The 27,302-nt window shown below is 54.8% G+C and overlaps 1 protein-coding gene across 1 annotated transcript; it reads right to left on the bottom strand.

The window, feature by feature from the left end:
- Positions 1–4,600: 4,600 nt before the first annotated feature.
- Positions 4,601–9,769, bottom strand: INHBB (inhibin subunit beta B). The gene is made up of 2 exons (XM_055574763.1): positions 8,107–9,769; positions 4,601–5,641 (listed from the first exon to the last, which is right to left on the bottom strand). The coding sequence occupies exons 1-2, from the start codon at positions 8,555–8,557 to the stop codon at positions 4,866–4,868; spliced, it is 1,227 nt and encodes a 408-aa protein (XP_055430738.1). The 5' UTR covers positions 8,558–9,769; the 3' UTR covers positions 4,601–4,865.
- Between the last annotated feature and the right edge of the window lie 17,533 nt (positions 9,770–27,302).

Raw genomic sequence — 27,302 nt, 5'->3', positions numbered from 1 at the left:
CACAGCCAGTCTCCTACTCACCTCAGCTCAGCAGACAGACACACCTACAGGCACAGCACAAGAGCACATCACTCCACCTCACCCCAATTCCCATCCACTCCCACCGGCAGCCAGCCCCACTCCCCATACAGCCCAGCACCCCAGCACCGCTCACCCTGGTCCCCAACACAGTCACCCTACTCCCCCAGTCCTCACATACTGCAGACCCACCCCCTCCTGCAAGACCTGCAGGTAATTTGTCACTTGCTCCAAACATCCCATTGAAAGCCCGGCAACCAGGCTGGGGTTGCTCCCAGGGCCTCTGCCCACAGGAAGGGTGTTTTGTTTCGGCTTCTTTGCCTGCAAAGGCGCACTTCCTTCAACCCACAGCCGTCTCCGTGGCTTGGCGGCAGCCTCTGGCCTCCCTGCCCCCTCTCGCCCTTGAGGGAGGCCTGGGAGGGTAGCCTGCCAGGCCCCTTGGGGGGTCCCCAGCAAGAGTTCTCACAGGACTTTGCAGAGGGCATGCTGCAGGCCGGTCTGAATTCCAGGTGGGTCAGGGGCCCAGTCCTGGTGTAGGGGCCCCCTCCTGGATCTGTGGTGGGGAATCAGCCTCAGCCGCAGTCATGGTGTCATGCCCAAAGGGGCTGGGAGAGGAAAGGGACACAGGAAACCCCTGGAGCCTCTGCTTCCTGGACCATCAGTCTGTCCGTCTATGAGATGGGGGGAAACAATGGGAGGTAGGTGTGGGGGTCCCCTCTCCCCCACACACCCCAGGCTCAGACTCCACTGGTTCCCTGAGGGCTCAGGGCACATCTGAAGGTCAACCAAAGGCGAATCTGGCCCGTGGAAACATCTGAGGCAGGTGGGGCCGGCAGTGATGGCTCTGGCTGGCCTGGCCTGACCCACTGGTCCTGTGAAGGGCTAACAGCCTGCTTGGAGAAGGCAATGGCACCCCACTCCAGCACTCTTGCCTGGAAAATCCCATGGATGGAGGAGCCTGGTAGGCTGCAGTCCATGGGGTCGCTAGAGTCGGACACGACTGAGCGACTTCACTTTCACTTTTCACTTTTATGCATTGGAGAAGGAAATGGCAACCCACTCCAGTGCTCTTGCCTGGAGAATCCCAGGGACGGGGGAGCCTGGTGGGCTGCCGTCTATGGGGTCGCACAAAGTCGGACACAACTGAAGCGACTTAGCAGCAGCAGCAACAGCCTGGTGGCCTAAAGAAGGAAGGAAGGGACAGAGGGAAGGACAGCAGGAGGGGCCAGGGTCAGAGGCACCGGATCTAGTGGACGGCTTGGGAGGCTCACTCTCTGGGCTGCATTGGGGCTCCAGGGAACCTCTGGGGAGAGGTGGGACCCTAAGCAAGGCCCCCTGGGAAGAGAAGGGATGCAAATGGGGGAAGAGCCACAGGCAGAAGAAAAGGAACAGAGAGGCAAGGACCACAGATGCACAGGAAGGAAGCCGCATGATCCCAATGGAGAAGAAGCCCCAGCCCTGCTGTCTGTCCTCACGAGAACAGGAGGGGCCACCTGCCATCCCCCAGGGGGCCTGAGCCCACACAGGCACAGGCCAACTCAGGGCAGCAGGGTACCCCTCAGGTGCATGCCAGCCACTGGCCTCCCACCTCAAGTCCTGGGAATTTCCTGGGCTCCTGTGGGACCCATGGGCCACCCTGTCACCCAGGAGGGTGCCCGAGGATGCTCAGCATCCGAAGAGCAGAAACACGCCAGTGACTCACATGCCGCCCCCTCTTGGAGGCTGCAACAAAAATTCCTGGGCCAGGGCCAGGGTAGGGGCTGGGCTGAGGGCTTAGACCACCGTAAAGCCACAGGCAGCTGGATGGTAACCTCTACACCCTAACGTGCCCAGGCCAGTCCTGTCTTCGTGAAATTTTGTTCTTAGCCCCCACTAATTTTCATACCATCTCTATATTTCACAGGGTAACAAATCCACCCCTCAGACAAATGCCTGGCAGGGCAGTAGCTCTCTTGAACGAGAGAAGGATGGAAAAAGACAGAGGCCAGAGGCTACCTCCTGCCACCAGCTGACCATGTGGATTGAGGTGGGCCTCTCCAGTTTCCCCATTGTTGCTTAATGGGGTTAGATATAACCCCTTAAGGTCCCACTACTCAAATGCCCTGAGGTTTCGGGGAAGACCCCATGTGACCGCTCTAAGCTACAAGTTGCAGCCCCTCTGACCCCTGAGGGCCTCTGATGAAGGCAAGGCCTTAGCCCCAAAGTCCTCCCAGGGAAACAAGCAGACCAGCCGTGGCACTTGGACTCCAGTGCCCAGGGTGCCTGTCCTGGCTGTGTGACCTCAGGTAAGCCCTGAAACTCTCTGAGCCTCAGATTCCAAACCCTAGGAAACAAAGATGAAATAATTTCCTGCAAAGGTATGATACAAGGGTTGCCTGATAACACCATCCAGTGGGTATCTCCAGGAATCCCTTCAACTGTAGTTGGGCATGTGTTACTACCACCACCACCCAATCTACCACCTGCTAAAATCCCCACAGCAAAAGGACAACTGGCATCCTCAGGATAGATGGAAGCCTTGCTTCTGGCTTCCATTCCAAGATATTAACCTCTTCCCAGTTGCAGTCATCTCTATTAATAAACAGAGATGGGCATGGGGTCAGGTGGGCTTAAACCTCTCAGGTTTCACATTTCCTCCCAGGGACAGGGGGCTTCACTGGCACTTTCAAATGGTAATAGACTCGGCCCTGGTGCAACATAATTAGTCTTGGGACTAGAAGGGTAAACAAATGTGTAATTCATGAATTTGCTAATTGTCCTTCATTTTGATCTCCTGCCATTTTTCCTAGACTCTGCCTGACATCCGAGCTTGTGGCAAGGACTCAAAAGAGTGCCGGGTGCGGCCCAGGGAGGCACTGGCTTCAAAGTCGGACACCTGGACTCGCCCTCCCCCCAGCTGCCCCCTCCAGCCTGGAGCCCACCACCCCAGATATCACACAAGGCAGGGAGCCCGTGGCACTCCATCTTTTATTTTCTTCAACTGTACACAAATGTAAAATACTTTAACAGCAAGTCTATGGGAAAAAATTGTTTGGTTTTAAATTATTATGAAACAGAACCTAAGGGGAGCTTTATTAAATAAACATAAAGATGGGGATTTAAGGATACACACCTGCATTCTACCATTGTCGCTTTTACTCTAGCTTCTGGGTGTGTAAGGATAGAAAAGACACATCAAACTGAATAAACAAAATCCATGTATACCCTGAAACATTGGCAGGCCACTCAAGGGATTGTTCAGAACGTCCACCTCATAAAGATGGCCTCACCATCTAATAAAAATTAAAACTGATCTGTTGGCCTCTTTGGTTCCAAAATTATGTATAATACATTTAACTGTATTTTTTTTTTTGCTGCTATAAAAATAACTTCTTTTTTCAAATGGCAGTTTCTGACTAATCATGCAACTAAATCAGTGCAAACATTAAAAGCAATCATTCGCTTAAAAAAGAAGCAAAGGATTTCATTTCAAGTATAAAAAAATATAAAAAGAGTCGTACGAGTCCAGTTACATCTAGTGTGGGTCAACCCTTTAAATTGCATAGTTCACATGGCACTTGGACCTCTGGGGTGAGCTCAATGCTCTGCCAAGGGCCACTTCTGGATACAAGCAGATGGGCAAGGGTTGTATCATGTGCGTTCAGGCGGGTGTGCAAGTGCTAGGAAGGGGGCGGGCGAGCAGGTAGGGGCCACATCCGTGGCTGGCCCTGGTGGCCAGAGCCCACATGGGCCACTTTTGCAAAGCAGCTGAAAGCCTCTCCCTTTTCCCCAGACCCGTTCAACTGCTCCCCTCCCTCAACCCCTGCAGAAGGGGCAACCCCACCCCCCTAGCATCTCCAGAATGCCTTCACCCCACCATTCCCTCCTTCTAAGAGCTCGCCCTCCCCTTGCCTAAGAGTCATTTCCACCCCTCCCTAACCAGTCCTAGAGGAATCTCCCCAGGGAAGGGCACAGATTGCAACTTTTTTTGTTCCACTTGGAACAGTTCAGATTTTAACTTAAAAGGTCAGACCTGGTAGAAAAGTCCCTTTTCAATTATACAACCGGAATGAATGACCATTCAACTGCTAGTGATCAGTTAAAGCATCAAATTAAGACCCTTCTCCTCTCCCTCCCTCCCCACCCCCAAAATACACACACACACACAGAAGTCACACCAGGGCCCCAAGCGACAGTCAAATGGTCACTACCACAGCTCCATGGTCTCCGGTCTCTGGCAGGTGGTAGCCTATTTGGGCCTCCTTCTTCAAGGATGGGAAAGGACAGGCTGCCCGGCTCCCCACAGCAGGAAGGATCCCAGGCCAGGGGAGCAAGCCCACATGTTGCAGCCAAGAGATGTAGGGACCCCGGAGGCCTTACACAGGCACAGGGGGGACTCGCGGCCCTCTGTAGGCTGCCTGCTCCCTACCCCCGCATCTGCGGCTCCTCTCCAAGCTCCGGGTTCGCTCGCTCTCTCTCCCTCTGTGTCTCTTGTCTTTGTGCTTTTCTGTGTGCTCGGAAGGCGCGATTCAGAGTGGCCAGGCCAGCTGGGGGGGCGTGGGGGGACGTGGCTGCTCACCCCATTCTCTCCGAGTGACAAGCATTTGTGGCTGAGCTGCTATTTATCACCGCATACACTTGCTGGGATCCTGGAGGCTGCCATGTGGGTGGCAGGATGCGTCTGGCTGTGCGCGTCTACGTGTGCATTGTCCAGTCCTTCGTGTCCGTGGAGGGTTCTCCCTCTGTTTTTGACAGATTGCTGGATGAGGAAGCAAGAAAAGATCTCAGGCCGGCCCCGGGCACCTCCCGGGCATCACCGCGCTCCACTTGCCACACCCTGGTCCCCATGCCCCGACGGAGCCGCGCCCTCAAGCGCAGCCGCACTCCTCCACGATCATGTTGGGCACGTCCCGCTTGACGATGTTGTACTCGTCGTCGAAGTAGAGCATGGACATGGTGCTAAGCTTGGTGGGGATACAGCAGGAGTTCACGGTGCCCGGGTTCAGCCCCCGCATGCGGTACTGGTTTACCACGGCCGTGTGGAAGGACGAGGCCGAGCCCGGCACCCCCGCCAGGTAGGCAGGGCAGCTGCCCTCGCAGTAGTTCCCATAGTAGCCGGTGGGCGCAATGATCCAGTCATTCCAGCCGATGAGGCGGAAGTCGATGAAGAACTGCTGCCGGCAGCACAGGTTGGTCCGCCCGTCGCACTCCAGGCCCCGCTTGCGGATCCGGTGCCTGCTGTCGCCCAGCCGCGCCTGGACCACCACGAAGGGCCGGTGCGACTCCTCGCCCGGGTCCACGAACACGGGCACCACGGCCAGCTCCCGGCAGCCGTCGCACTGCACGTCCAGGCTGAGACGCCGCTCGCCCCGCGAGAACAGGGCCTGGATGGGTTCGGTGAGTGGGAAGGTGTGCCAGCCGCTGCGCTTGAGGTCCACGCGCTTCTCAACCGCGGCCCAGCGGTCTCCAGGGCCCTGCTCCTGGAAGTACACCTTGACCCGCACCTTCCGCCGGCCGCCCTTCTCCAGGACGTAGGGCAGCAGCTTCAGGTAGAGCCACAGGCTGGCCTGAACCACAAACAGGTTCTGGTTGCCTTCGTTGGAGATGAAGAAGTACAGGCGGACCCGGGAGGAGGCCAGGCCATCTGCGGAGAAGCGAGAGAGCAGGCCAAGTTAGATCAAGGAGAACACTAGGCACTGCAGAAAACATTCTGCCGCATGACGCTGGACCGGGCCCTGGCCGAGCAGCTGGAGGACCGTCCTGACCAGAAATACCACTCCTGGGGCCGCGGCCTCCAACGGTAACCTGGGAGAGGCAGGGAAAATTGTTTCCTATTGAGAAGCCCGGACCAGGTTGGAGCCGGAGGGTCCGGGCCTAGAAAACCGGCCTCACCTCTCCCAGGCCAGGGTTCCCTGGAGACAGGCTGTCAGGCCTCAAAGCTCAACGGAGGAATTTGTCAGGAGGCCAAGATCTTAACAAGTTGTTATGGGTATCTGTGAAATCTGAAAAACAAAACCAGGATCTCACTAAGGATTTGGGGTGGGTTGTTTTAGCAGAGTTTGGGTTCTTTCTTTTTTTTTTTTTTTTTTTTTTTTGGTTAACTTAGGGCATTGCAAAATCCAGCTGAGCCACCTACAGCCTCTTTCCAGTGTTTACCTAAGCATGATCTGATCCAACCCCCAGTGGAACCTCCACTGCAAACAAGCCAGCTCTGCTCAGATTTCTGACACAGGAACGTGTGCTTTGCAGGCTGCACAGTGCAGCTTTTGCTTCCGAGTACTTCCAAGGGACAGGGTGCGCAGTCTTGAAACTTGAAGTCCACCCCTTTCATGAGACACTGGCTCTCCGTGAATGGCATATTTGAAGTCTCCATCGATAAGGAGAATTGGTTTATTAGTGGTCTCAATAATTCAGCTCAACAAGAAGAGAGGCCATGCCAACTGAGAGAAGAATCCTTTCTCATCCTACATTTCAGTGACCCTGCTCTCTGACGATCCCTACTTTTTTTTTTTCCTCCAGGAAGAACAAATAAGCCAACTGTGTGGCCTCGGATGGTTTTATCAAACCTCCTACCACTGCCCCCCTCCCAGCCCCCTCCTCAGGCCTCGCCTGGCTCCTCTAATAACACTGACATCTGACTTTGAAATGGGGGAAAGTGCAGCCTTAAAAGCTGGTCTTGGACGAGCTGCCTGTGACCTGAATCTGTTATTTATAAGTCAAAGAGCTGGCTCCGTGGAACCGACCAGAAATATAACAGCCCCCGCTGTCATTTTGTGCCACCGGGACCAAAAGGCCTCCTCGACCTTCCAGAATCACATTTCTGCTCTGGGCCCCAAAGCACCTTTTAATCCAAGCTCTCTAATTGCATGTCCAGATTCCCCTGACTCTGTCGGACAGCTAAAATGGCAATGCATTTCTTTCTAAGCACAAACCAGCCCTGATTGTCTCTGCTTTTCTCCACACCCGGCCATGCAAAACTTTTCATCCCTTTTCATCCCTAGGCGGCACCTGCACAGTCTGCCTGCTGCCTTGGGGGTTGGGGGGAGGCATTCGCAGCCTGGGGACACAACTGCCACCAACTCTCCCCCGCCCCCCCCCAAGGCTCCCTGCCCACCCTGCCCTGCCCAAACCCGAGCTTCCCCCTGCGACCTTCTCGGCAGTCCCCCTGCACAAATGGGGCTGAGCTCCAGGCACAAAAGCCAGCCTGGCTCATTCAAGTCCTGAAAAGGACAGCAGAGCTGAAAGCACTTGCAGCATTTCAGCGCGAGCACATTTTTCTCCTTCTTTTAAAGTTCGAAAGATGTTTTTCCTAGCTTGATTTTTATATTCAGACAGTGGTTAAAAAAAAAAATTGCAATATAGGGCCGGAGGAACATTCCAGAAAGGACTCCGACCCTTTGTTAAGTAGGAACTCTGCTGGCTCTAAAGCCAGGGAGCTGCCTCAGCTCCCAAGCAAGCCGAGAGGCACGGGGCTGCCCCCTGAGCTGCAGCCTTTCTCTGCGTAAATGATGGGACCTGTTGAGAAGCCTGCCTTCCACCGATTCCGGTGCCCACACAATCGGAAGAGAGGTTGCCTAGCTCTCCCCAGCGAAGCTTCAGCAATCCTGGCAAGCCCACGCCGCCCGGCGATGGAAGCGGCCCCAGGGGCCTCTCACGCAGGCACACACACACACACAGTCACACACACATACACACACTCCTCCGGCCCACGGATATCAACAAGCACACACATCTCCATCTATACTGCTAAGCCTAGACTCCGATCGTGGGAAACAAAAACATTAAGCAATCACCAAGCGAGTGCCCGCGGAGCCAGGGCCGCACGCGTCCGCCGGGAGGGGGACGCGCGCCCAAAGGCGCTGGGGCCCGTCTCGGAGAGCAGGGGTGGAAGACAGAGCGCTCCTCGGCGGGGATAGGAGAGTAGGAAGGGGTTGCTGCCTTCGAGAAAAGGACCGCAACCCGGTCGGAGCGCACAGGGTCGAAGGCGAGAGGGCCGAGCCAGCAGTCCGGGTTTCCCCCAGGGCGCGCGGGCTGCGGCGGCGGCGGCCAGAGTCAGCGAAGAGAAACGGGTGGAGGAGATAGCGAGGGCCGCTCGAGGGACCGACCCACCTGTCTCGGCGAAGCTGATGATCTCGGAGACGCGCTCCTGGCCGTCGGCACCCGGACTGGCGTGGCCGTCGAGGTGCGGGATCTCCACCCGGCCGTCCTCGCGCACCTTGCCCGCGTGCAGCTTGCGCAGGGCCGTGACCATGGCGGCCTTGGGCACGGCGTGTGTGATGTTGGGCCGGCCCCGCATCTGCAGGCGGTTCAAGATGTGCCGCTTCACCGCCTCCAGGAAGTCGCCGTCTACCCGGCCCAGCTCCTCCGGCCGCCGGAAGCCGCCGCACGACGTGCAGGTGTCCTGCGAGCCGCCGGGGGCTCCGGGCGGCGGCGGGGGCGGTTGCGGCGCAGCGGGCAACGGCGGGGGCGTAGGAGAGCCCCAGACCCCGGGCCCCAGCCAGCCCACCGCCAGCATCAAAAGGCAGGCGGCCCCCAGCGCCCGACCGGGCAGCCCGTCCATGGTGCGCCGCTGGCGACGAGGGCGCCCGCCGCGAGGCGAGCCGAGCCGAGCGCAGGGCGGCTCACGGCTCCCGGCGCGCCGCCCCGCCCCGCCCCCGCCCGGGCCTCCGCCCGCCCGCCGGGAGGGCCGCAGCCGGCTCACAGAGGGAGGGGGCCCGGTCGGGCTGCGGGGGTTCCCGCGCGGCGGGGAAGGGGCGCCGTGGGCCGCGGGAGGCCGGAGAGGCTACCTGGCGAGGCAGGGGCCGGAGGGTTACTGCCGTACGGGCGTCTCGGGGCTCCTCGGCATCCGCAGCTTTCCCCCCATCCTCTCCGCGTCGGGGCCCCGCTGCCCCCGCTCGGGTGAAGCGAAAGCAGCGGCAGCGGCGGCTTGGCGGCCGGGCTCGGAAGGTGGCAAAAGGGCCGGTCGACGCAACTTGGGCGAGAAGGAAGCGAAGGCCCCCGAGCCCCCAGAGCGGAGCCGGGCGCGGCTTGGCGCGGCGCTGCGGCGGGCGCTGCGGCGGGGCCCCGCGCTCGCACCTGAGCGCCTCGCCCTCGCCGCCTAGCACCGAGAAAGGGCCGCGGGCGGTGGCGACGGGCGGGTCGTCCTCTCCACGGGTTGGCGGGCGGACAGCGGAGCGAGTGCGGTGCCGGGAGCGCCGCGGAGCTAGGGCCCTCTCAGAGGCGGCGCGGAGCCCGGGACCGCGGGCCCTGCAGTCCTCGCGGCGCGTCACAAGGCAAAGTTGTCTCCAGGCTCCCGGGGCGCCGCATCCACCGGCAGGCGGGCAGGCGGGCCGGCCGCTGCGCGCTCCGGCGGGTCCTCTGCTCCGCCCGCCTCCTCGCCGCCTGCCTCCCTCCGCCCGCCTGCGCGGGCCGGCGGGGCTCCGAGCGCCAGGCTAGGCGGCGGCGGGGCCCTCCTCGTCCGGGTCTCTTCTGCTTGCGCGGCGGCGGCGATGTCGGTTCGAGCTCCTAGAAGTCTCACCGCGTCCCCGGCGCGGGTGCCCTCGCTGGCTCTCCCGCCGGCACACGCTGCAGGGCCGGGAGAGAGCGGCGGGTGGCGGCCGCGTCCCTGTGCCCGGCCGCGGCAGAGTGCGGAGCCCGCCGAGGAGGAGTTCTTCGCTTTGCCCTCTTCTTTTACTCTCCTCGGTTTTTCTCCCAAGGGTGAAAAAAAAGCCGCACTATCTCCGTATGTGCGCGCGCGTTGTGATAGAGGTTGGCAGGAAAAAAAAAGGGGGGGGGGGCAATCTCGCCCTGGCCGTGCGGGAGGAGACTTTCCGCGCCTCCCCGCTCAGCTTCCCGGGGTTGCGGGGGGGATGCAGGGGGAGGGGGAGGCGGAATCTGTTCAGGTTGATGCTGCCCGCTCCCCGCCCACCCCAGCTTCCCTCCGCTCTTTTCCTTCTGCCTTAGCGAGAAGGAGGAGCGAACCGGCTGGCTCCCCTCCCCTCCCCACCCCACAAGACCGGGCCACTTCTGCGGTCTCGAAACTTTCTCACCACGTGGGCGCCCCGGACCCCCGCCCGGCTGGGCGGCGGGCGGCACCGACGGGCTCTCCGACCCAGGATCCCAGCGCTCGTCTCCTCCCGGCGGCCGCGCAGGCCCTGTCCTAGTCCCTGCCGCCTCCTTCCCCGCCCATGAGAGGCACCTCTCCTCGCCGCAGCCGCCCCCGGCCTTCCTGGGGTGCTCCTTCGCTGGCCGCGGCAAGGCGGGGGCGGCGGGGCGGCCGCGGGCGCCGCGGACTGGCTCCGCCGGTGGATGTCGCTCCGGGGCTGCAGTGCCGGAGCCGAGCGCCCCGGGCCGCCAGCATGCTGGGTGAGACGTGGACCCCGCACACTGGAGGGGTCTGGGGGGCCGCTACCTCTGCCGGCGCCGCTCCCCGAGAAGCTCCTCGACTGCATGGGGAACCGGCCTCGTGGCCCATGAGTCTCCCGAGCTCTGGGCTTGCCAGGCTGGAGAGGCTTCCAGCACCACTGCGGCCGCCACCCCCCTAGTTGGCAAATCTTGGCCTCAGACAAAGCCAGGTCCCAAACGAGGCTCCGCTACGGCCGGCCTTGCCGGAGTGACCGTGGCTAGAGCCTTCCCATCCTAGTCTCTGCCGCGTACACGGGGCACAGTAACGACTATTATCACACTGGCTGGTGGGGAGCCCTAAAGTAGGCAACGGAGCCAAGTTCCTCACAGAACTCAAGAAACTACCCTTCCAAGGCTGCCGTTCTTAGGCCACTAGACGAAAGACGCTGTCAGTGAACACCAGAATCCCAGCCTCGTCCAGAACCCCAAGTGCAGTCCGTTCCTTCTGTTCCACCTGGCGTCCCGACCACCATGTGGAGCAACAGGACGGTGCTCCTAGGGTGCAGCAGGAACACGGCCTTGCGCTCTCGTCTCAACTGCCTAGACCCCCACCCACAGGGAATGCGCCGCATAACAACGCAACTGCAGGGAGTTTAGCTTTCTTAGCGTGTCTGGGAGCCCGGGACAACCGAGGTGGACCGCGGCCTCAGGCTCAGGGCTCCCCCCAGCACCCGCGGCCCCTCATCGCAAGCTTCTCAGGCCAGCCGAGCACCGTGCCGTTTAGCCTCAGCCGGACCGCAGCCTCACCCAGGTCCGCAAGTCTAGAGGCGGAGCGCCCCCTCCCTCCCGATCCGAGGAACCGACTCAAAGGTGCGCAGGGCCGGTCCCACGGTACAAAAATGGGCTGCTCTGGGTTTATCAACCGAAAGTCCGAAATAGGGGACCGGCAGGGTCCTCGAAATGGCAACCCTTCTGGTTCCTTAGGGCTTTCTCCAGATCCTAAATCGTTGCTACTCCCAAACTGACAGCCCTTTGTTCCCTCGCCTTACCACCCCTGGCCCTGGCCCTGGCCCAGAGCCTGGGAAACCCTGAGCAGAGAGGAGGTACCTCTGCCTCCTGGGCAGCTTGTACCACCACCTTCTACGCGGTGGCCCTGAGCCAGCCCAACCCACCTTTGTGATTTTGCTTGCCTCTTCTGCCAGGCACACATGCTCTGGTCTACTGGTCCATCCCATCACCACAACCACCAACCTACATGGGAAACTCACACCCAGTCCTCAAGACCCAGCCCAATTTTTTCTTGGCGAAGCCGCCATGGCCTTCTTGTGCCCTGAATAGTTGTCTGCTGGTTTTGCCCCTCAGATCAGTGCCCAGATGTTTCCTCTTCACCTATCTCCTGTGTGGGGCCTCAGGTTCCTGCAGGACAGGGACCAGGCCTCTGTGTGATGCCAGACCTGGAAGGTAATCAGGTGCACTTATTGAACCAGTGTTTGGTTGGTTGACTGATTGATGGATTGAAAGAAGTCAGTAAGCCAACAAAGGATTTAAAACCTCTACTTCTCAGCACAAACTCACAGTAGTGTTCCTTGCCTTCTCAGTTACAACCCTTTATTTATTTTTTTGTGAAAGTGTTAGTCACTCAGTTGTGTTTGATTCTTTGTGGCCCCATGGACTGGGGCCCACCAGGCTCCTCTGTTCATGGAATTCTCCAGGCAAGAATACTGGAGTGGGTTATTCCCTTCTCTAGGAAATCTTCCCGACCCAGGGATTGAACCCCGGCCTAACACATTGCAGGCAGATTCTTTACCTTCTATGAGCCACCAGGAAAGCCCATTTATTTATGTATGTATTTATTTATATTTGTTTATTTTTTGGCCACACCCCACAGCATACAGGGTTTTAGTTCCCTGACTAGGGATTGAACCCAGGCCCCATGCAGTGAAGTCTTAACCACTGGACCATCAGAGAAGCCCCACAACCCTTCTTATTGTGGACAGAGCTGGGCAAAGCTGTGGGAAGAGGGGAGGGCTCCACGCCTTTGTGAATGTGCAGCATCCTGATCATCGCCCTGGTGCTGGGAAGAGGCAAAGGCCACCATGCCCTTGCTGGTCGGAGGAGGGAAGATGAGGTTCAGAGGAGGGTCCACATTTTGCTCCCCTGATGAAGGAGCTGCAGCCCCGCTGCCAGTCATCTGCTGGGAGGGAACTGGGTCAAGCGGTAGTCAGAAACCATCTGCTCGAGAAGCTGGGATTATCCCGCCCTCTGCTGATCCCCCAGCCCTCAGGAGCCAAGGGTGTAAATTGAGTTCTTCCAGATCACCTTGTGCTTTGTGGGGGAGCTCCCCATTCCCTGCTGAGGGGCAAGGACCTTTTCCTGTTGCTTCAAAGCCTCATTTAGCACTGGACTCTGTTCTCCTTTAGATTGAGGGTGACCTCAGCCCTCAGTCTGAGCCAGGGATGTGACTGTGCCTGTCAGTTTTGAATACAATAATGTACATCAATACTTCAGCCAACGCCCTCTAGACAGGCTGCAGGACCGGGCCGCACCCACACGGAATGCTGGCTCCCTGACGCCATCAAGGAACTCGGGCCCAATGGGAAAGACAGGAGGAATCATGACGACAACACGGATCCAGGCACTCAGAGCATTAAGAGGCTTCCCCCAGGGAGCTCAGAGCACGTGTTCTCACAAGCGTGTATTGTTTGGTTTTGCATAACCCGCAGTTCAGTGTCAATTTGGAGCTGACGAAGATGTCCAGAAATGACAAAGCAAATGATAAAAGCGAATCTCAGCATGCAATTCTTGGCCACACGGACCCTACGGAGTGTTGGGGCACAGTCCTTCTCAACATGGGTGCTCCAGGCCTGGGGTGGAGAGGGGCCTCTGTCTGAGTCGGGTTCCAGGGATCGGTGTTCACTTTCACCACTGGTCAAGAAGCCACAGCTGCCAGACATCACCATCATGCATGATAACTCCGTAGGGCAGCTCGCTATCTGAACAGGCACTTCATGCCAGGCCACACAAGACAGCCTGCCCACCAGCAGCCCCGGGCACAAGAGCAGGACAACCCAGAGCCAGGTGCAAAGCAGGATGGAGCCAGGGAACCACAAGGGACAGAGGACCATCAGCTGACCTGTATAAAAGCCCAGGCTCCAACACAGAGCCCTTTCAGGAAGTCCCAAGTTCACCTCATGCATTTTCCATCCTGAGGAAAGTCCTTGATGAGAGAGTGGGCATGGGAGGCTTACTTTAATAAGGCAGCCCCTTATTTCTCACCAGGGCAACTGGACAGTGCCCACCTTCCAAGACCCAGCAGCCCTTCACATTCCCAAGTCCTTCTGCTGTGGCCTGGAAATGATGCCAGTCATCTCTGAAACTCCACGTGTGCTACGGAGCATCCATGCCTGGCACCCAACTCAGCACCTGCTCACCTGCAGCTGTGTGTGACCTGGCCGGTGGTCCTGGGGTTCAAACACAGACCCAAGAATTCCAGTGAATCCACAGGGCATCCCACCTTATGCGTGCCACTTCCCCAGCTTCCCACCTGGCATGAGCATCTGACACAGCCATGTCACACCTTTGTGTGGCCCTGTGCTGTTTCTAAACCAGCTCCAACACAGAATCACCTTGCAGGGCTTCTGTCTAGCCATTCCTCTTGACCTGATTCCCTCAGCACCCGGTCTCCTGAAATCTACTGTCTGTTAGCAAGAACCACACAAATCACTGTATTTGTGGTTCCATTCCTGGGAATGGGCAGGCCTGAGGGAACATAGGGAGCCCCCATCCTCTTTCCTGAGCGAGACTGGGGGCAGGGGTGCCAGAGGCTATGCGAGAGTAGGATTCAACATGTTTTGAATGTTCAGGAATTATTTCAACAGCAGGCCCGTAGGGATGGCTGTCCAAGTTGGTGGTTTTTTTCTGGAAAAATAGAGGTGCTAAATACAGCATTTGGTGAGTGTCCCACTTCAAACTGCTCATCACAAACTAGTCCTGGCACAGAATTCCTTCCTATCCACTCGATAACCACACTGAACTAGCTGCTGGGGATCTAGCAACGCAGAATCAAAGTCCCGACCCTGCTCACCCCCTCCCCCTGGGTGTACTGGGAAACAGCTCGGGCAGCTTGCTGATACCTGTGGTGCAGCAGGATCCAGGACAAGGAACACCTCCATCTGCCAGGAGGCTCAGAGGAGGCACGATCTGAGCTGAGACTTGAAGCAGAAGGAGGCGTTGTCCAGGTGGACGTGAGAGAGCGAAGATCGGCTGAGGGGAACCCAAGTGATGAGAACATGTGGTCCAGGTGAAGAGCAAGGGCAAGTCCATGGGGACGAGGCTGGGGAGGGGCCTTGTCAGTCCAGAAAGGGGTGTCAAGGCCAGAAGGGCATGTGGTCCTTGGCAGGAGTGTTTGAAGAAGACTTGGCAACATTGGGGGCTGGAAGTGCCCCCCACTGGCATCGGGGAGGCAGTGAGGACCACCAGGAAGGAAGTGGGGTGTGACCTTTTTCCTCAGGACAGAAGTCCAGGGCAGCTGGTGCCAAGTAGGGGGATAAGCAGGAAGAATTGAGGCTCTCCCTCCACCCCATTTCTGCCATGAGAGATCCTGTATACAGCTTCCAGATGCCTGTGTGTGGTCAGAACCCAAAGAGCTGGTTATTTTGCAGCTAACACAGGGAAAGGGAGCATTTCTTTTCCTTTTTTTCTTTTAAGATTTTTTTTTTATGTGGACCATTTTGAAAGTCTTTATTGCTTCTGTTTTATGTTTTGACTTTTTGGCCACAAGAAACCTGCACCCCATGCACTCGAAGGCAAAGTCTTAACCACTGGACCACTAGGGAAGTGCCAAGGGGAGCATTTCTAAAGCTTCTTTATTTGGGGTCTCCAAACCCAACTGTGTCCACTTCAGGAACACTTGGGTCCCAGCATCAAACTCCGCTTAAATGTCATTCCTTGGTCCTCAGACATTCTTAAACTTCAGAACTGACCTTCATATCTGCTCCTTGAGGGATGAGGTGTGCCTGATCCATCCATCCAGTGAGTCACCAGTCATGAAAAATGCATGGCTGACCCAAGACAGGGTTTCTCAGGTTCTAATGAAAGTCAGGGACAAGACAGGAAAAAAAAAAAAAATAGGGAAATTAACCTTGTATACAGGTGCAGGCAAGACATCTTTTTCACTTTTTTAAACAAGAACCATGAACATGTTCATCCATTTATGTATGTGAAGCTAAGGACCTCTATTGCCACAGGTCACTCCACACCGCAGTGCACTTTATGCCCCACATTCTTATGGATCCATCCCTGGGGGGCTCCCGCAGTAAAGCAGCTCAGAAAGAGGCCGTTGTGATGCTGTGCTCCACGCAGTCTCCTCTTCCTTACAGAATACACTAACCGAATCCTCATAGTCAGTACAATGGTCTCTGTCTAACCAATGAAGGTAACTCTTTGGAGTAACCACTGTGGTTATAGAAGAAGGAAAAAAGACCCAGCACGATTACCAGCTTCATCCCCCCAGAGCCCAGGCCTGTCAACTGGCTCCTGAAGCTGTGTTAATGTCAAGTTCTCTCCACGTTCAGCCCTCTCCCTCTGGCAGAGGCCAGGCCCCGGGCCTCTGTTAGTCAATTGCTGATCCCAGAAAAGAGGCATTTCTTACACCCCTGCTCGGGCTGAGAGCATTCAGCTCTTTTTAGCCCCTTCCCTTCCCCCATATATTAGCTTATGAGTTGAAATCCTGGAGGAAAAAAGGAAGAATGAAAAGGAAAGGCTCTGATTTTTGCTTGATGGATAAATGTATTTATATCTAATTAGGAGCCCCCACTGTGCAGGGGGTGAAGTGTTTTCGTTCTGGCCTATTGAAGGACAAATAACTATTATGTGCTTGTTCTCTGAGCTGGTAAAAGGGACCCAGAGTCGGTCTGCATTAGCGCCATCAATAGAACCAGGAGCAGGACCCTGGTGAACGCCAGAGTCCTCAAGGCTTTCTCTGCTCACGGGGCCCATCTGCCCAGAGCTGTTTCATGCAAGCTGTTCTCAAGCCCTGGGGGTTTGAGGATTTGCCCTATTCTACCCTTCCAAAAAAAGAGAAAAGAGAAAGAAAGGAAGAAAGAAAAAGGGGAAGGAAGGGAGAGAGGAGACAAAGGGAGGGAGGGAGGGAGGAAGGAACCAGCATCTTTAGGATGAAGACACATACAACATTCAACTTTCATTTGAGCGTCACCTCACTTAGAGGGTTTGACACTTCTGGAACCCCCACAATGTCCTACTGACTCAGAAATTACAGCACAGAGCAAGGAACTTAATTCAAAATAAAAAGAAGCTGCCAGTGCCTTGCCTTTCATCAAGGATACAGGAGCTAAAACACTCATCCACTGACATTCACTTTCCCTAATGAGAAGAAGCTAAGAATAAGCATTCATACAGAATCCCTTATGACATTGTTGATGTCTATAAGGAATGTGGTCAAACTGTTATTTACCTAAGCTCAGTTCCCCAAGAATCCTATTTTTTAAAGATTTTTTTATGTGGACCATTTTTAAAGTCCTTATTTGTTGCAATATTGCTTCTGTTTTATGTTTTTGGGTTTTTTGGCTGCTAGGCGTGTGGGATTTTAGCTCCCTGACCAGGGATCAAACCCACATCCCCTGCATTGGAAGGTGAAGTCTCAACCACTGGACACCAGGGAAGTACTGCCCCAAGAATCCCTTATCAATTCAATATAGAAATACTCTGACACACCCCAAATCTTGCATGTAAGTGAGGTGACATCCTTTCCAGCCACAAGGGCGTGTTCTGGGTTCAGGGCTTCTCAGCATCATTTCTGACCCTTCCCGATGCCTCCATCCTTTCTTCCCAAAGTGCTTTTTTATCTGTCATACAGAATGCCGTGATACAGAAGACCAGGTAGGAGCAGAGCAATCGGCCAGGCAACCACAGGGCTGTAGCACTCTGACGCCAGGCCCCTCGTGGCAGCAGCGCTAGGCCCCCCAGAGAGCAGCATGTCGGGAGCAGATGAGTGGGCAACACCTTCCCCTTCCCCTCCACTGCCACCATTCTCCTCCCCTCCCCAGCACTGTGGGATCTGCAGAGGATGGAGGAAGAGGGGAGCCCAAGGTTGGAGAGACCCTGGAAGAAGTTAGGGACAGTATCTGGCCGGGGCCTTCCAGACAGCAGACTTCTGAATAAGGAGCAGAAAGACCCTAGTGGGGTCATGTTGACGGCAGGACTGCACCCTCCCACAGCAGCCCTGAGAGCAAGGAGACTTGCGGCTGAAACGGGGTGACTACCCAGATAGGGAGCAGGAAGAAAAGAAGACAAGAAACAGACAAGGAACAGTCAGAGATGTGGAATAAAAGCCAGGACAGGGTTGTGTCACGAAGCTGGAGGGGCTACAGGAGTAGGGATGGCCAAGAAGGCCAAGAGCAACAGAAGGGTCCCAGGGGAGGCGGGATAGGGTACTCTGGGGGCACCCTGGGCCAGAGGATGGGTGGTCTCGGAATGAGCAACCTGCCCAGGGGAAGGGAGACTTGTGGATGCAAAAAGGCACTGTGTCCCTCCTGATCCAGACCTCAGGGTCTGGAATTCAAGGCTGAGGTTGAGGGGGTAGGTTGTCTTTTCAGGGGGTCAGCCTCCAAACCTGGGAGCTTTCCCACTTTCAAGGGGACATCGTCCCAGGATGGCTGAATCCCAGCGGTAGAGGTAAGCAGACTTCATGGGAGGCCTGCCGGCAGCCCTCGGGCCAAGTCCCTGGGGGAAAGGATTGCCTGGGGCATCTTACACTGAGAGGTAGACATGGAGGCCCAAACTGAAGCCCAGCCCAGGAGCTGGAGGAAGAGAATGGTGGTAGGCCCAGAAAGGTCATTGCAGGAACTGAATTCAAAAGGCTGGATGGTGAAAGTATGTGTGTGTGTTGAGGTATATATGCCTTGGGTATGGGTCTTTGTGTGTGTTAAAGTGTGTGTAGCAAATGTGTGTATTAGTGTTTGTACCAGTGTGTGATGGCATATGTGTGTGGTGGCATACGTTTTTTATGTGTTGGGATGTGTGTGTTGGGGTGCACGTGTGTTAGTATAGCAGGGGTGTGGGTATGGTGTGTGTGTAGATGTGTAACTAAGTCACCAAATACAGGGATAATGACCAGTCTCAGGATACTTTCGCCAATGAGATTAAGACTGAGGGAAACAATATTAAGTCCCTTTTCTGGCCTCTAAGAACTCACTCCTGGCTTCAGGAGAAGCTTAGAAGGCAGAATTCATAGGAGTGTGTGACAGGGGAGGAGATGGAGAAGGAGGAGTCAGGAGCAGCAGGTGTTGGCATGGGGGCCTCCTCCTGCCCCGTGGACAAGCCAGATGTCAGAGGTGGTCCACAGGGCCTTGCACATGGGTCATATGGCCACCACCCCATTGGACAGGAAAGCACAGACTTGCCCAGGCCCTCCCGTTCTTCTCGAGTCCCCACAGCCACAGAAAGAAAATGCTCCCCAGATTCCCCTGGAATGACTTTCCCTAGAAACATCAAGAAGGTGTGGTCTGCAAGATGCAGTCATCAGAGGCTCCAAAGGAAGCAGCTGGTGGCTCTCCCAAAGCCGCCCATGAGCCTCAGTGCCGGGGAAGGGGGGCTGGGTGGACAGCATGCCTCTAGCCTGACTGGTCTAGAGCCAGAGTCTGCGTGGAGACAAAGTGACGATGGGCACTCCTGCCCCTGCCACCGGGCAGGCTGGTGACCTTCAGCCCCAGGAGGAAGAATCATTCTCCAGCTCATAAACAGTTAACTCTTCCCCACAACCTTGCTCTGCCGTGCATTTTTTATAGGGGTCTCCACTGTCAGGGCAGTGGTTCAGATCGCTGATGAGGTCTCAGGCTCCTCACCTACTCCCGCAGCCTCTCCTGCTTCTGATGAAGCACTCCCTTCCTCAGCCCCAGATACTCACACTCTCTCTCATGCAGCCACCAGGGACCACTTCTAGTGACCCGAATAGCCATATGTCTCTAGGATGACCACTGCTCCTGGCTCTCTGGGGACTGAGGAGTTTCCCTGGAAGTGGGACATTCCGTGGATGGTCCCTGGCAAACTGGGAGAGTTGGTCACACTGGGTGCTTCACCCCGTCAAACTTTACTGATGCCATCACCCCCAACTGCAGCATCCTCCCCCTAAACCTTGTCTGCTTTAGGAACACCCTGTATCCAAAGTCACCTCCACAAAGCTCCTCTGAGTCAGCTCCTGCCTCCACTGAAATGGACCAACTGCCCCTCCCTCGGTGTCTCCCTCCCGGTAGCCAGCTCTTCAATACTTGCCTCTACTGTGCTACTCAGTCGCTCACTCATGTCTGACTCTTTGCAACCCCATGGACTGCAACCTGCCAGGCTCCTCTATCCATGGGGTTCTCCAGGCAAGAATAATGGAGTGGGTTGCCATTCACTTCTCCAGGGGATCTTCCCCACCCAGGGATCGAACCTGCATCCCTTGAGTCTCCTGCATTGACAGGGGGATTCTTTACCACTAGCACCCTCAAGCTCAATAATCCATGTTGCCTTCTAGACTCTAGTCTTATGGAGCGCAAGACTATGCTGTCTTCATGTTTCTGTGGCCATCGCTAAGCCCAGCAACCATGAATGAGCCACAGGTGTTCGCAAACCTATTTTCAAATACATGGGAAGGAATTCTGTGATGGATGGAGACATCCAAGATAAAGTTCTTTCAGATATTCTTTAAAGTCATCTTATTCCACTGATTGATTTAACATATACTAGTTGAATACCCAGCTGCCACGCCCAGAAGCTATAGAAGTGAACAAGAGAGTAAAAATCTCTGTCTTCACAAAACTGACTATCTAAGAAAGAAGCACATAATAAATATGTTTTTAAAAGCAAATAATTTCTGGACTTCCGTGGTAGTCCAATGATTAAGAATCCACCTGCCAATGCAACATACAAGGGTTTGATCCCTGGTCCCAGAAGATCTCACACCCTCTGGGCAACTAAGGCCATGTGCCTTGCTCTGGAGTTCACATGTCGCAACTGCTGAGCCCATGTGTGGCAACTAGAGAAAGCCTGAGCACAGCAACAAAGACCCAACTCAGCCAAAAATAAATAAATAGGGACTTTTTTAAAAAGCAAAGAATTTCCAAGGGTGAAAAGTGTCATGAATTTTTAAAAGGTGGTTCATGGGATGAAGACTAGTCAGAAGGCTACATAAGTCAGGAAAGACTTCTCCGAGGAGGGGATCCAAAGATAAGGAGGCAGTCACAGAGATCTGGGGGAGGGGATTCAAAGTAAGACTAATCTTAGGACATTCAAGGAATAGAAAGCAAGCCAATGTGATTGGAGCACAGTGAAGCAAGAAGAGGACTGAAAGAAGCAGAAGTAGAGGCTAGATCACATTCATCTTTGTAAGTTCCACTCCTTAGGATTGGATTTGACCTCAGTGGCCAACAAAAGATAGTTCTCATGTAGGAAAAGATCAGAGTTAGGAATTCCAAGCCTGGTAAGATGGCTCCATGGTCACTGGGCTCACATACTTATTCTGCTTTTCATATCATGCGGTGTCTATCATCAAAATTATTTCATAATTACAAGATGGCTGATGGAGCACCATCCATCACACTTCATTTCAAACAGTGGGAAGGAGGAAAGGAGAGCAAACTCTTGCATCCTCTTAGCTGAGCCAGCTCTGTTGGAGGAATAATCCCAAAAGCCCCATTCAACAAATTTGCTTTTCTCTCCTTGGCCACCAGTAGATGTACAGGAGGCTGGGAAGTAAGGACACTCAGCTGGGTGCTACCCTGCTCCAAATTAAACAAGGGTTAATTCAAAAAGTAAGAAATACAGAGTAAAGACTGAGGGCACAAAGGGTGTGGCAAGGAGCCTGGAGTTTCTTCTAAGTACAATGGGAAGGTTTTAGAAGGCTTTATCAAGTGCAGTTGTGATCTGATTTACGCAGTGAGATCACTCTAGCTGAGGGTGCAGACTGAACTTCAAGATGAGTTAGGTGTGTTGCAATAATCCAAGTGAGAGATAATGGTAGTCAGGCCAGCATTTCAACAGTGGAGGGAGTGGGAAGTGGCTGGATCTGGCCTTTGTTTGGGGGCTTGTGTCAACAGGATGTGCTGATGGATCGAGTGTGGGGGTATGAAGGCAAGAGAGAATTCAGAGGTTTGGAGACTAAGCAATCAAGAAGATGTGATATGGCTTATGGGGAAGGGGGAGGTGGGTGGGGCAATAAAAAATTCCCCTTGAATGTATGGATTTTGAGAGGCCCATTGGGCACCGGTAGTGGCTGCTGAATAAGCAGCTGGTGTAACTTTGAGGTTTGGGGCAGACGTCAACCAAATTTGGGAGCTGCCAGCATATGGATGGTACTGAAAGTCAGGGTGAAATGAGCTCCCCCAGCCAGAGGGTGCTGATGGACAAGAGGAAGGGAGGCGGCCAAGGGTGAGGCCCTCAGGCACTTTGACCTTGAGAGGTGGGAGAACCAGTGAAGGAGGAGAGAACTGAGGCTAGAGCGGTGGACGGGGCAGGGGCAAGGGCCAACTGCCAAGTGGTGGGAGTGGCCAAGTCCCGAGAGAGCAGAGAATTCATCCAGGGACTTAGCAACTGATAAGATCCAAGAGCCATTTCAGCAGAGTGGTGGCTAAGGTGGCCCTGAAAAGAAGAGTTGATGAGCAGACGGACCTGCTAGGATGCTCTTCCCAGCGGTGTCACTGGGGAGGCCGGCAGAGAGATGGGGCCAAGTTAGGGGAATGGGAGGCCAGGGAGGGGTTCCCCTCTTCAAGCCTATCCAGGGTCATTCCAGATAATGAGCAATTCCAACCCTGCTCTGCAAGATCCCCAGAGAGAGTGAGCACCAAACAGGCTTGGGTCTAGAGAGTTAGACCCTTGTCCGGGAATCTCGGATGTTGGTCCTCTCCCTGTGGTCCTGGGGGCAGTTCAGAGCCAGCAAAGTGAGACTGAGGCTCCACGCAGCACAGGTCCCCTGCTGGACAGAGTTCCTGCAGCGTCTCAGTTCTTTTGGGGCTTCTCACAGTCTTGGGGGAGGACCTTTGAACCCTCTGGCCTCTTTCTGGCTCTGAGTCAGTTTCCCCTGCTCCAGAGGGGATGACCAAATGCTGGTCAGTTCACCATCTCAGAATTCATTTTGGCAAGGGCCCAGAGAAGTGTTTCTCAAACTGCAGGTTGTTAAATACAAGCAGGTCATGAGTCTAAATGTAGTGGGTTAGGATCTAATGCAATAAGAAGAAGATCGAAAATAACAGCAATCACACATAAAAAGGTGAATGTCTTTCATGACACTCGTCTCAGTGGCATCTGTTTGTATATTTCTGTTCCACAAATATTTGTACATCTGTGTTTGTACATGTGTGTTCTACATCGCCGTGTCAAGTGGATGTTATATCAAGTTTAAGGTTCAAGGAGGGGAAAGTCACCGGCCTCTAGAATCTCCCCTTGTCTCTGGGCCTCCAGCAGTGATGTCCTCCACACAGTGACCTGGGTGGGTGGTGACCACTAAGGGCCTGCAACAGTTGTTTTTACAGCAGTGGGGATGCATGTCCTGGATGGACATGTTGGAGAAATAGTACATCCAGGTTGTGGTACCCAACCCACTTCATTGGGAGTCAACATCGAATGCATTGGAATCATGACCCGTTGTCAGGGGGACAGACCAGTGGTTCTCAGCCTGCCTGCACATTCTGCTCCCAGAGATCCTAATGCAATAAGGTTGGGAAGCTGCTGGGAGGTGTTGGGAGTCTATGAAGCTGAATGTAATACGGGACCAGGGCTAAATCTGGGTGCATGAATACCTGAATGTTTGCACCTGGAAAGAGAGGTGAGTCTCCCGCTCCCTAAGCGAAGGTCCTGGAACTCCTCAGAAGCCGTACCACCTCCTCCCTTTTGCAGCCTGACAGATGTGCTTTGTGGCTTCAGTGTCCAAAGTCGCTGAGTCTCCTGGGTGTGGCAGAAGGTGGTACCGGCTCCCAGCAAACTCTCAGGATGTCGGACCCTTGTTCAGTCCTCTCTGCCTCCTGCCCCAAAGACCCCAGAGTATCTCCCTGAGTAGAAACACCCTGGTGGCATATCTGGCTGTGCACAGGGACCAGCAGTGAGCCAGGCCACCAGGTCACCTTCAGTCACACTCCCATGACCTTCCTTGAACATGGCACACCTTTACAGATGGATGCATCCTCCTGCATTCTTCAGAAGCCTGCTCCTCCCCTCCTGACCCTGCCCCTCCCCCACTACCCATGCCCATCCTCTGCTTCCTTCTCCCTAAGTATCAGAGGAAGAAGGGAGTTGTCCTGACATCCCTGGGGTCTGGAATGTGATTCGATTGTATAATATTTGGGTTATAGAAACTACCAAGCACTCTCGAGGTTGGACAGATTCATGCAACCCACCCCAGCTTCTGTGGTCAGCCCACAGCTCTCATGTGCTTTCACCCCATCAGAAAGGGTCTCACCACCCAGTGTCTGAGCCCTTGCCACCTGTTCACATCCTCTGAGGACTGGGCCCAGAAGAAAACAACTAGAAGCCTCCAGTAAACCCTCTGGGACACAGAGAGCTCTTATCTGGAGACCCAGCCCCTGGGCTCAGATACCAACAGGAACCTCCCCAGTCCCCCCACCGGGATGGTGGTGCTTCCCCTCTACCTACTTATTTCAGGAGAACTGGGCTTGCAAAGGAAGGCTAAACAGATCCCAGTCAGTCTTCAGAGAAGCTACTGTGGAATTCCTGAATCTTTTCTGGTTTGGGGCTTGCTTCGCCTCTCAGCACCCAGCCAGTCAACAACACATTGGCCAATCACATTAGATAAAAAGGAACATTGTCCCCAAAATCCATCAGCTCCGAGGTCACCACCTTTGCCACAAGATGAAAATACATCTGAAGTGTGTTTATCTGGGGAGGGGAGAAGGAGGTCGGCAAAATGGCTCATTTCAAGCTTGAGTGGCTTTGTTCGGGTTTTGCTCAATCCCAGGCTAACGGCTAAGCTATCTGAACTCCAAACCAAAATAAATACACCTCTGAAGTTAACCATGTTATTACATCAACGCTGATGTAATGGTTCCAAACCATAAGAAAATAAAATTCCAACATAATGGGTCTCTGTGTTCAGCTAAAAGAAAGGTTGGGCTGCTGGCTTCTTGTCAACTGGAATTTGGCGTTTTCTATCATGGTTACGCAGGGTGTGTGTGTAACCTAATTAATGATGTTTTAGTAACTGCTGTGTCAAAGGGGATAGATAGATATTAAAATACAATTAAGGGGTTCAGAGAAGGTCCCCAGAGCCACCCAAAGAAGGGTTCCAGAATGACCATCACCAGCCACTCCACCCCAGAGACCTCCCAGATTCAGCGTCTCACAGAGTGACTTTTAGGATTGCAATGGCCCTCAAGGAGGTCATAGTTCTAGGGGCAGAGAAAGGTCAGAAAGACTCAAAGGCAACTTCACTCTGAGAGACAAGTTCCAAGTAAAAGAGGAAGTGGTACCCACCCCAGGAAGGGACATGCCTGGGCCCCACGATGCTCTTGGGGTATTGACATAGGACGAGCTGGCTTCTGCAGCCATGCAGAGCTAAACAAGGATGTTCCACTTGGGGGTAGCTCTCTGCACCAGGAGCTCAGCCCTGGAGAGCTCGCGCTGGCCCTGCCCCCTACCTGGACAGCTTGGTCCTAGGCTCTGGCTCCCATGCAATCCCTCACCAGGCTCAGGCCAGGCAGACCCTCCTGCCATCCCAACCGGGTCAGATGGAGGCTGATGCAGAAGTACATTGACATAAAGAACCACAGGCCCCAGGACCAACATGCAGCCTCTGTATTTCCTCGGGCAGTCACTCACAACCCAGCATTTCAACTTCCCTGTAGCCGGCAGCACTCTGTAATTCATAGTTCCCCAGGCAGGCACTTTCCATGCCATTCATGTTCTCAAGTCAGAGAAACCTGCCACCCAGTGGAGTCCGCTCCTATCCCAGGTTCTACCGCGAACACAGACGGTTTATATTGGGTTGGCCAAAAAGTTCATTCAAGTGCTTCCGTAAGATGTTACAGAAAACCACAAACAAACCTTTTGGCCAATCCAATATACTGAGGACTTTTTACATGTGCGGCCTCAACAGCACCTGCCCACCAGACATAGGACCCAGAGCCAGCCTCCGCCCAGGCTGGTGGGCTCCTGCCCCAGATCAGGCTGAGCCTCACCTGGGTGCCTGTCTCATCAGTTCCAAACCCATCACTAGTCGCATTTTGCAGATGCGGAAACCTAGGCTGGGCAAGTTAAGGAACTGGCCCAGGGTTCCCTACCTGGAGTCTGGAGGAACCACAGACCTCAAGATGGAAATCACAGCCCCTCTTCCCCACAAAGGTGTACATTTGCTGGGGCTGCCAGGACAAAGTACCCCCAAATGGGGGCTTCAACAGCAGAAACACATTGTATCGTACTTCTGAAAGCTGGACGTCCACGATTAAGGTTCCCTCTGAGGCTGGTTCTCTCCTTACCTTGGAGACAATCGTCTCCTCCCAGTGTTTCCACATGGTCCTCCTTCTGGGTGCCTGTGTCTTGATCTCCTCTTCTTGTAAGGACCTCAGTCAGGGACTTCCCTGGTGGTCCAGTGGTTAGGATTCCACACTTCTGCTGCAGGGGCCCAGGTTTAATATGTGGTCAGCAAACTAAGATCCTGCAACATGTACAGCTCAGGGGAAAAAAAAAAAGTTTTAATTAAAAAAAAAAAAAGAAACCAGTTGCATTCGATCTGATGATCTTCTTTTACCTTCATTATCTCCTTTTGAGACTCCATCTCCAAATACAGCCAAGTTTTAAGATACTAGGGATTAGGACTCACACACATGAATTTGGGAACCATGGGAACACAACCCAGCTCATGATGGGCTCCCAAGGGCTAGTGGTGGGGGCCGTGTGTAGCTCCAAGAACCACTGATGCAGCTTCACTGAGTGCCTGCTGCGCAACAGGCCCTGTTGGGTATGGCACGGGCCTGGATCCCACCGTGTGAGCGACATGTGGAAGAAAGGCCAGCGGCCCAGGGAACAGCTCTTTCCAATAGTTCATTGAATCCCTTCAGAGAGCCTGGAGCACACATGTAAGGCTTTGCAAATATATTCAAAACATACCTCCCCATCTCCAGAGAAGCCCCAGAGGCCTGCAGCCTGGGGCAGGCACCGCCCTCAGCCAGCCCTGGGAACCTGGGGGTCCCCTGGTTCTAATTCCTCCTGCAGAGCGCAGAAGTGTGGGGCCAACATGAATTTGCTGAACGAGTGAATGAACCAATGCATGTTCTGACGGGATTCAACCCACCTGGTCTGCCCTCATCTCTTTCCTGCTGAAACTTCATTAGAATTATAGACCAAACTCACCATCCACCGGTAAAGTTGGGGCACTTCAGCGCTGAGGCTGCACCCAGAGCGTCAGACAGTTCACTGAGGGGTGGCAAAACCCCCAGCACTGAATCCACACCCTGAATTGCCCACTCTTTCTTCCCTAGGGGGCAGAATGGCAAACCTAGAATTTCAAACCCACCAGCAGATGCTCCAGAGGTGAGCATCCAAATCGCCCTGGACGTCAGCTGTTTCTTGATGGAAGAGATTCCTAACTGTCAGAGCCAGTTACCCAGAGGAGGACTTCTGTAGGTTTTACCGGCAGGCCTGTTCCCCAGCTGTCTGGGTCAGTTTGACTGTGATCTGGTCTTGCCTTGAGGCAGGAGGTGGGCCAGAGGACCTCCTAGGGGCCCTTCCTGCCCTGGGATTTCAGGCAGACATGAACATCTGGGGAGTGACTGTAGCTGAGCGATCCTGCTGGCCTGAAGCCAGCAGTAACAGGGTGGCCCAGTCTGGGTAATCACCAATGGGTAGGCTTGCAAACAGCAACAAGTCTGGCAACTGCTAGGGTTACCCAGGTGACAGAGCAAGAAGCATCCTGGAAGAGCCTGACCTAAGAAGAAGCAGTAGGTGTGTGTCCACGTGTGTGTCCTGGACACGCACACAGA

Source organism: Bubalus kerabau, chromosome 3 (genome assembly GCF_029407905.1).
Source record: "Bubalus kerabau isolate K-KA32 ecotype Philippines breed swamp buffalo chromosome 3, PCC_UOA_SB_1v2, whole genome shotgun sequence".
Lineage (NCBI taxonomy): Eukaryota > Metazoa > Chordata > Mammalia > Artiodactyla > Bovidae > Bubalus > Bubalus kerabau.
Note: the sequence above shows the minus strand (reverse complement) of the source record. Positions and strands in the feature narration are given on the sequence as shown.

Excerpts from the sequence above, each read along its gene's own strand:
- INHBB (XM_055574763.1), bottom strand. The coding sequence starts at position 8,557 with ATGGACGGGCTGCCCGGTCGGGCGCTGGGGGCCGCCTGCCTTTTGATG. Across the intron at positions 5,642-8,106 it reads CATCAGCTTCGCCGAGACAG|ATGGCCTGGCCTCCTCCCGG; the intron begins GTGGGTCGGTCC and ends GCTTCTCCGCAG.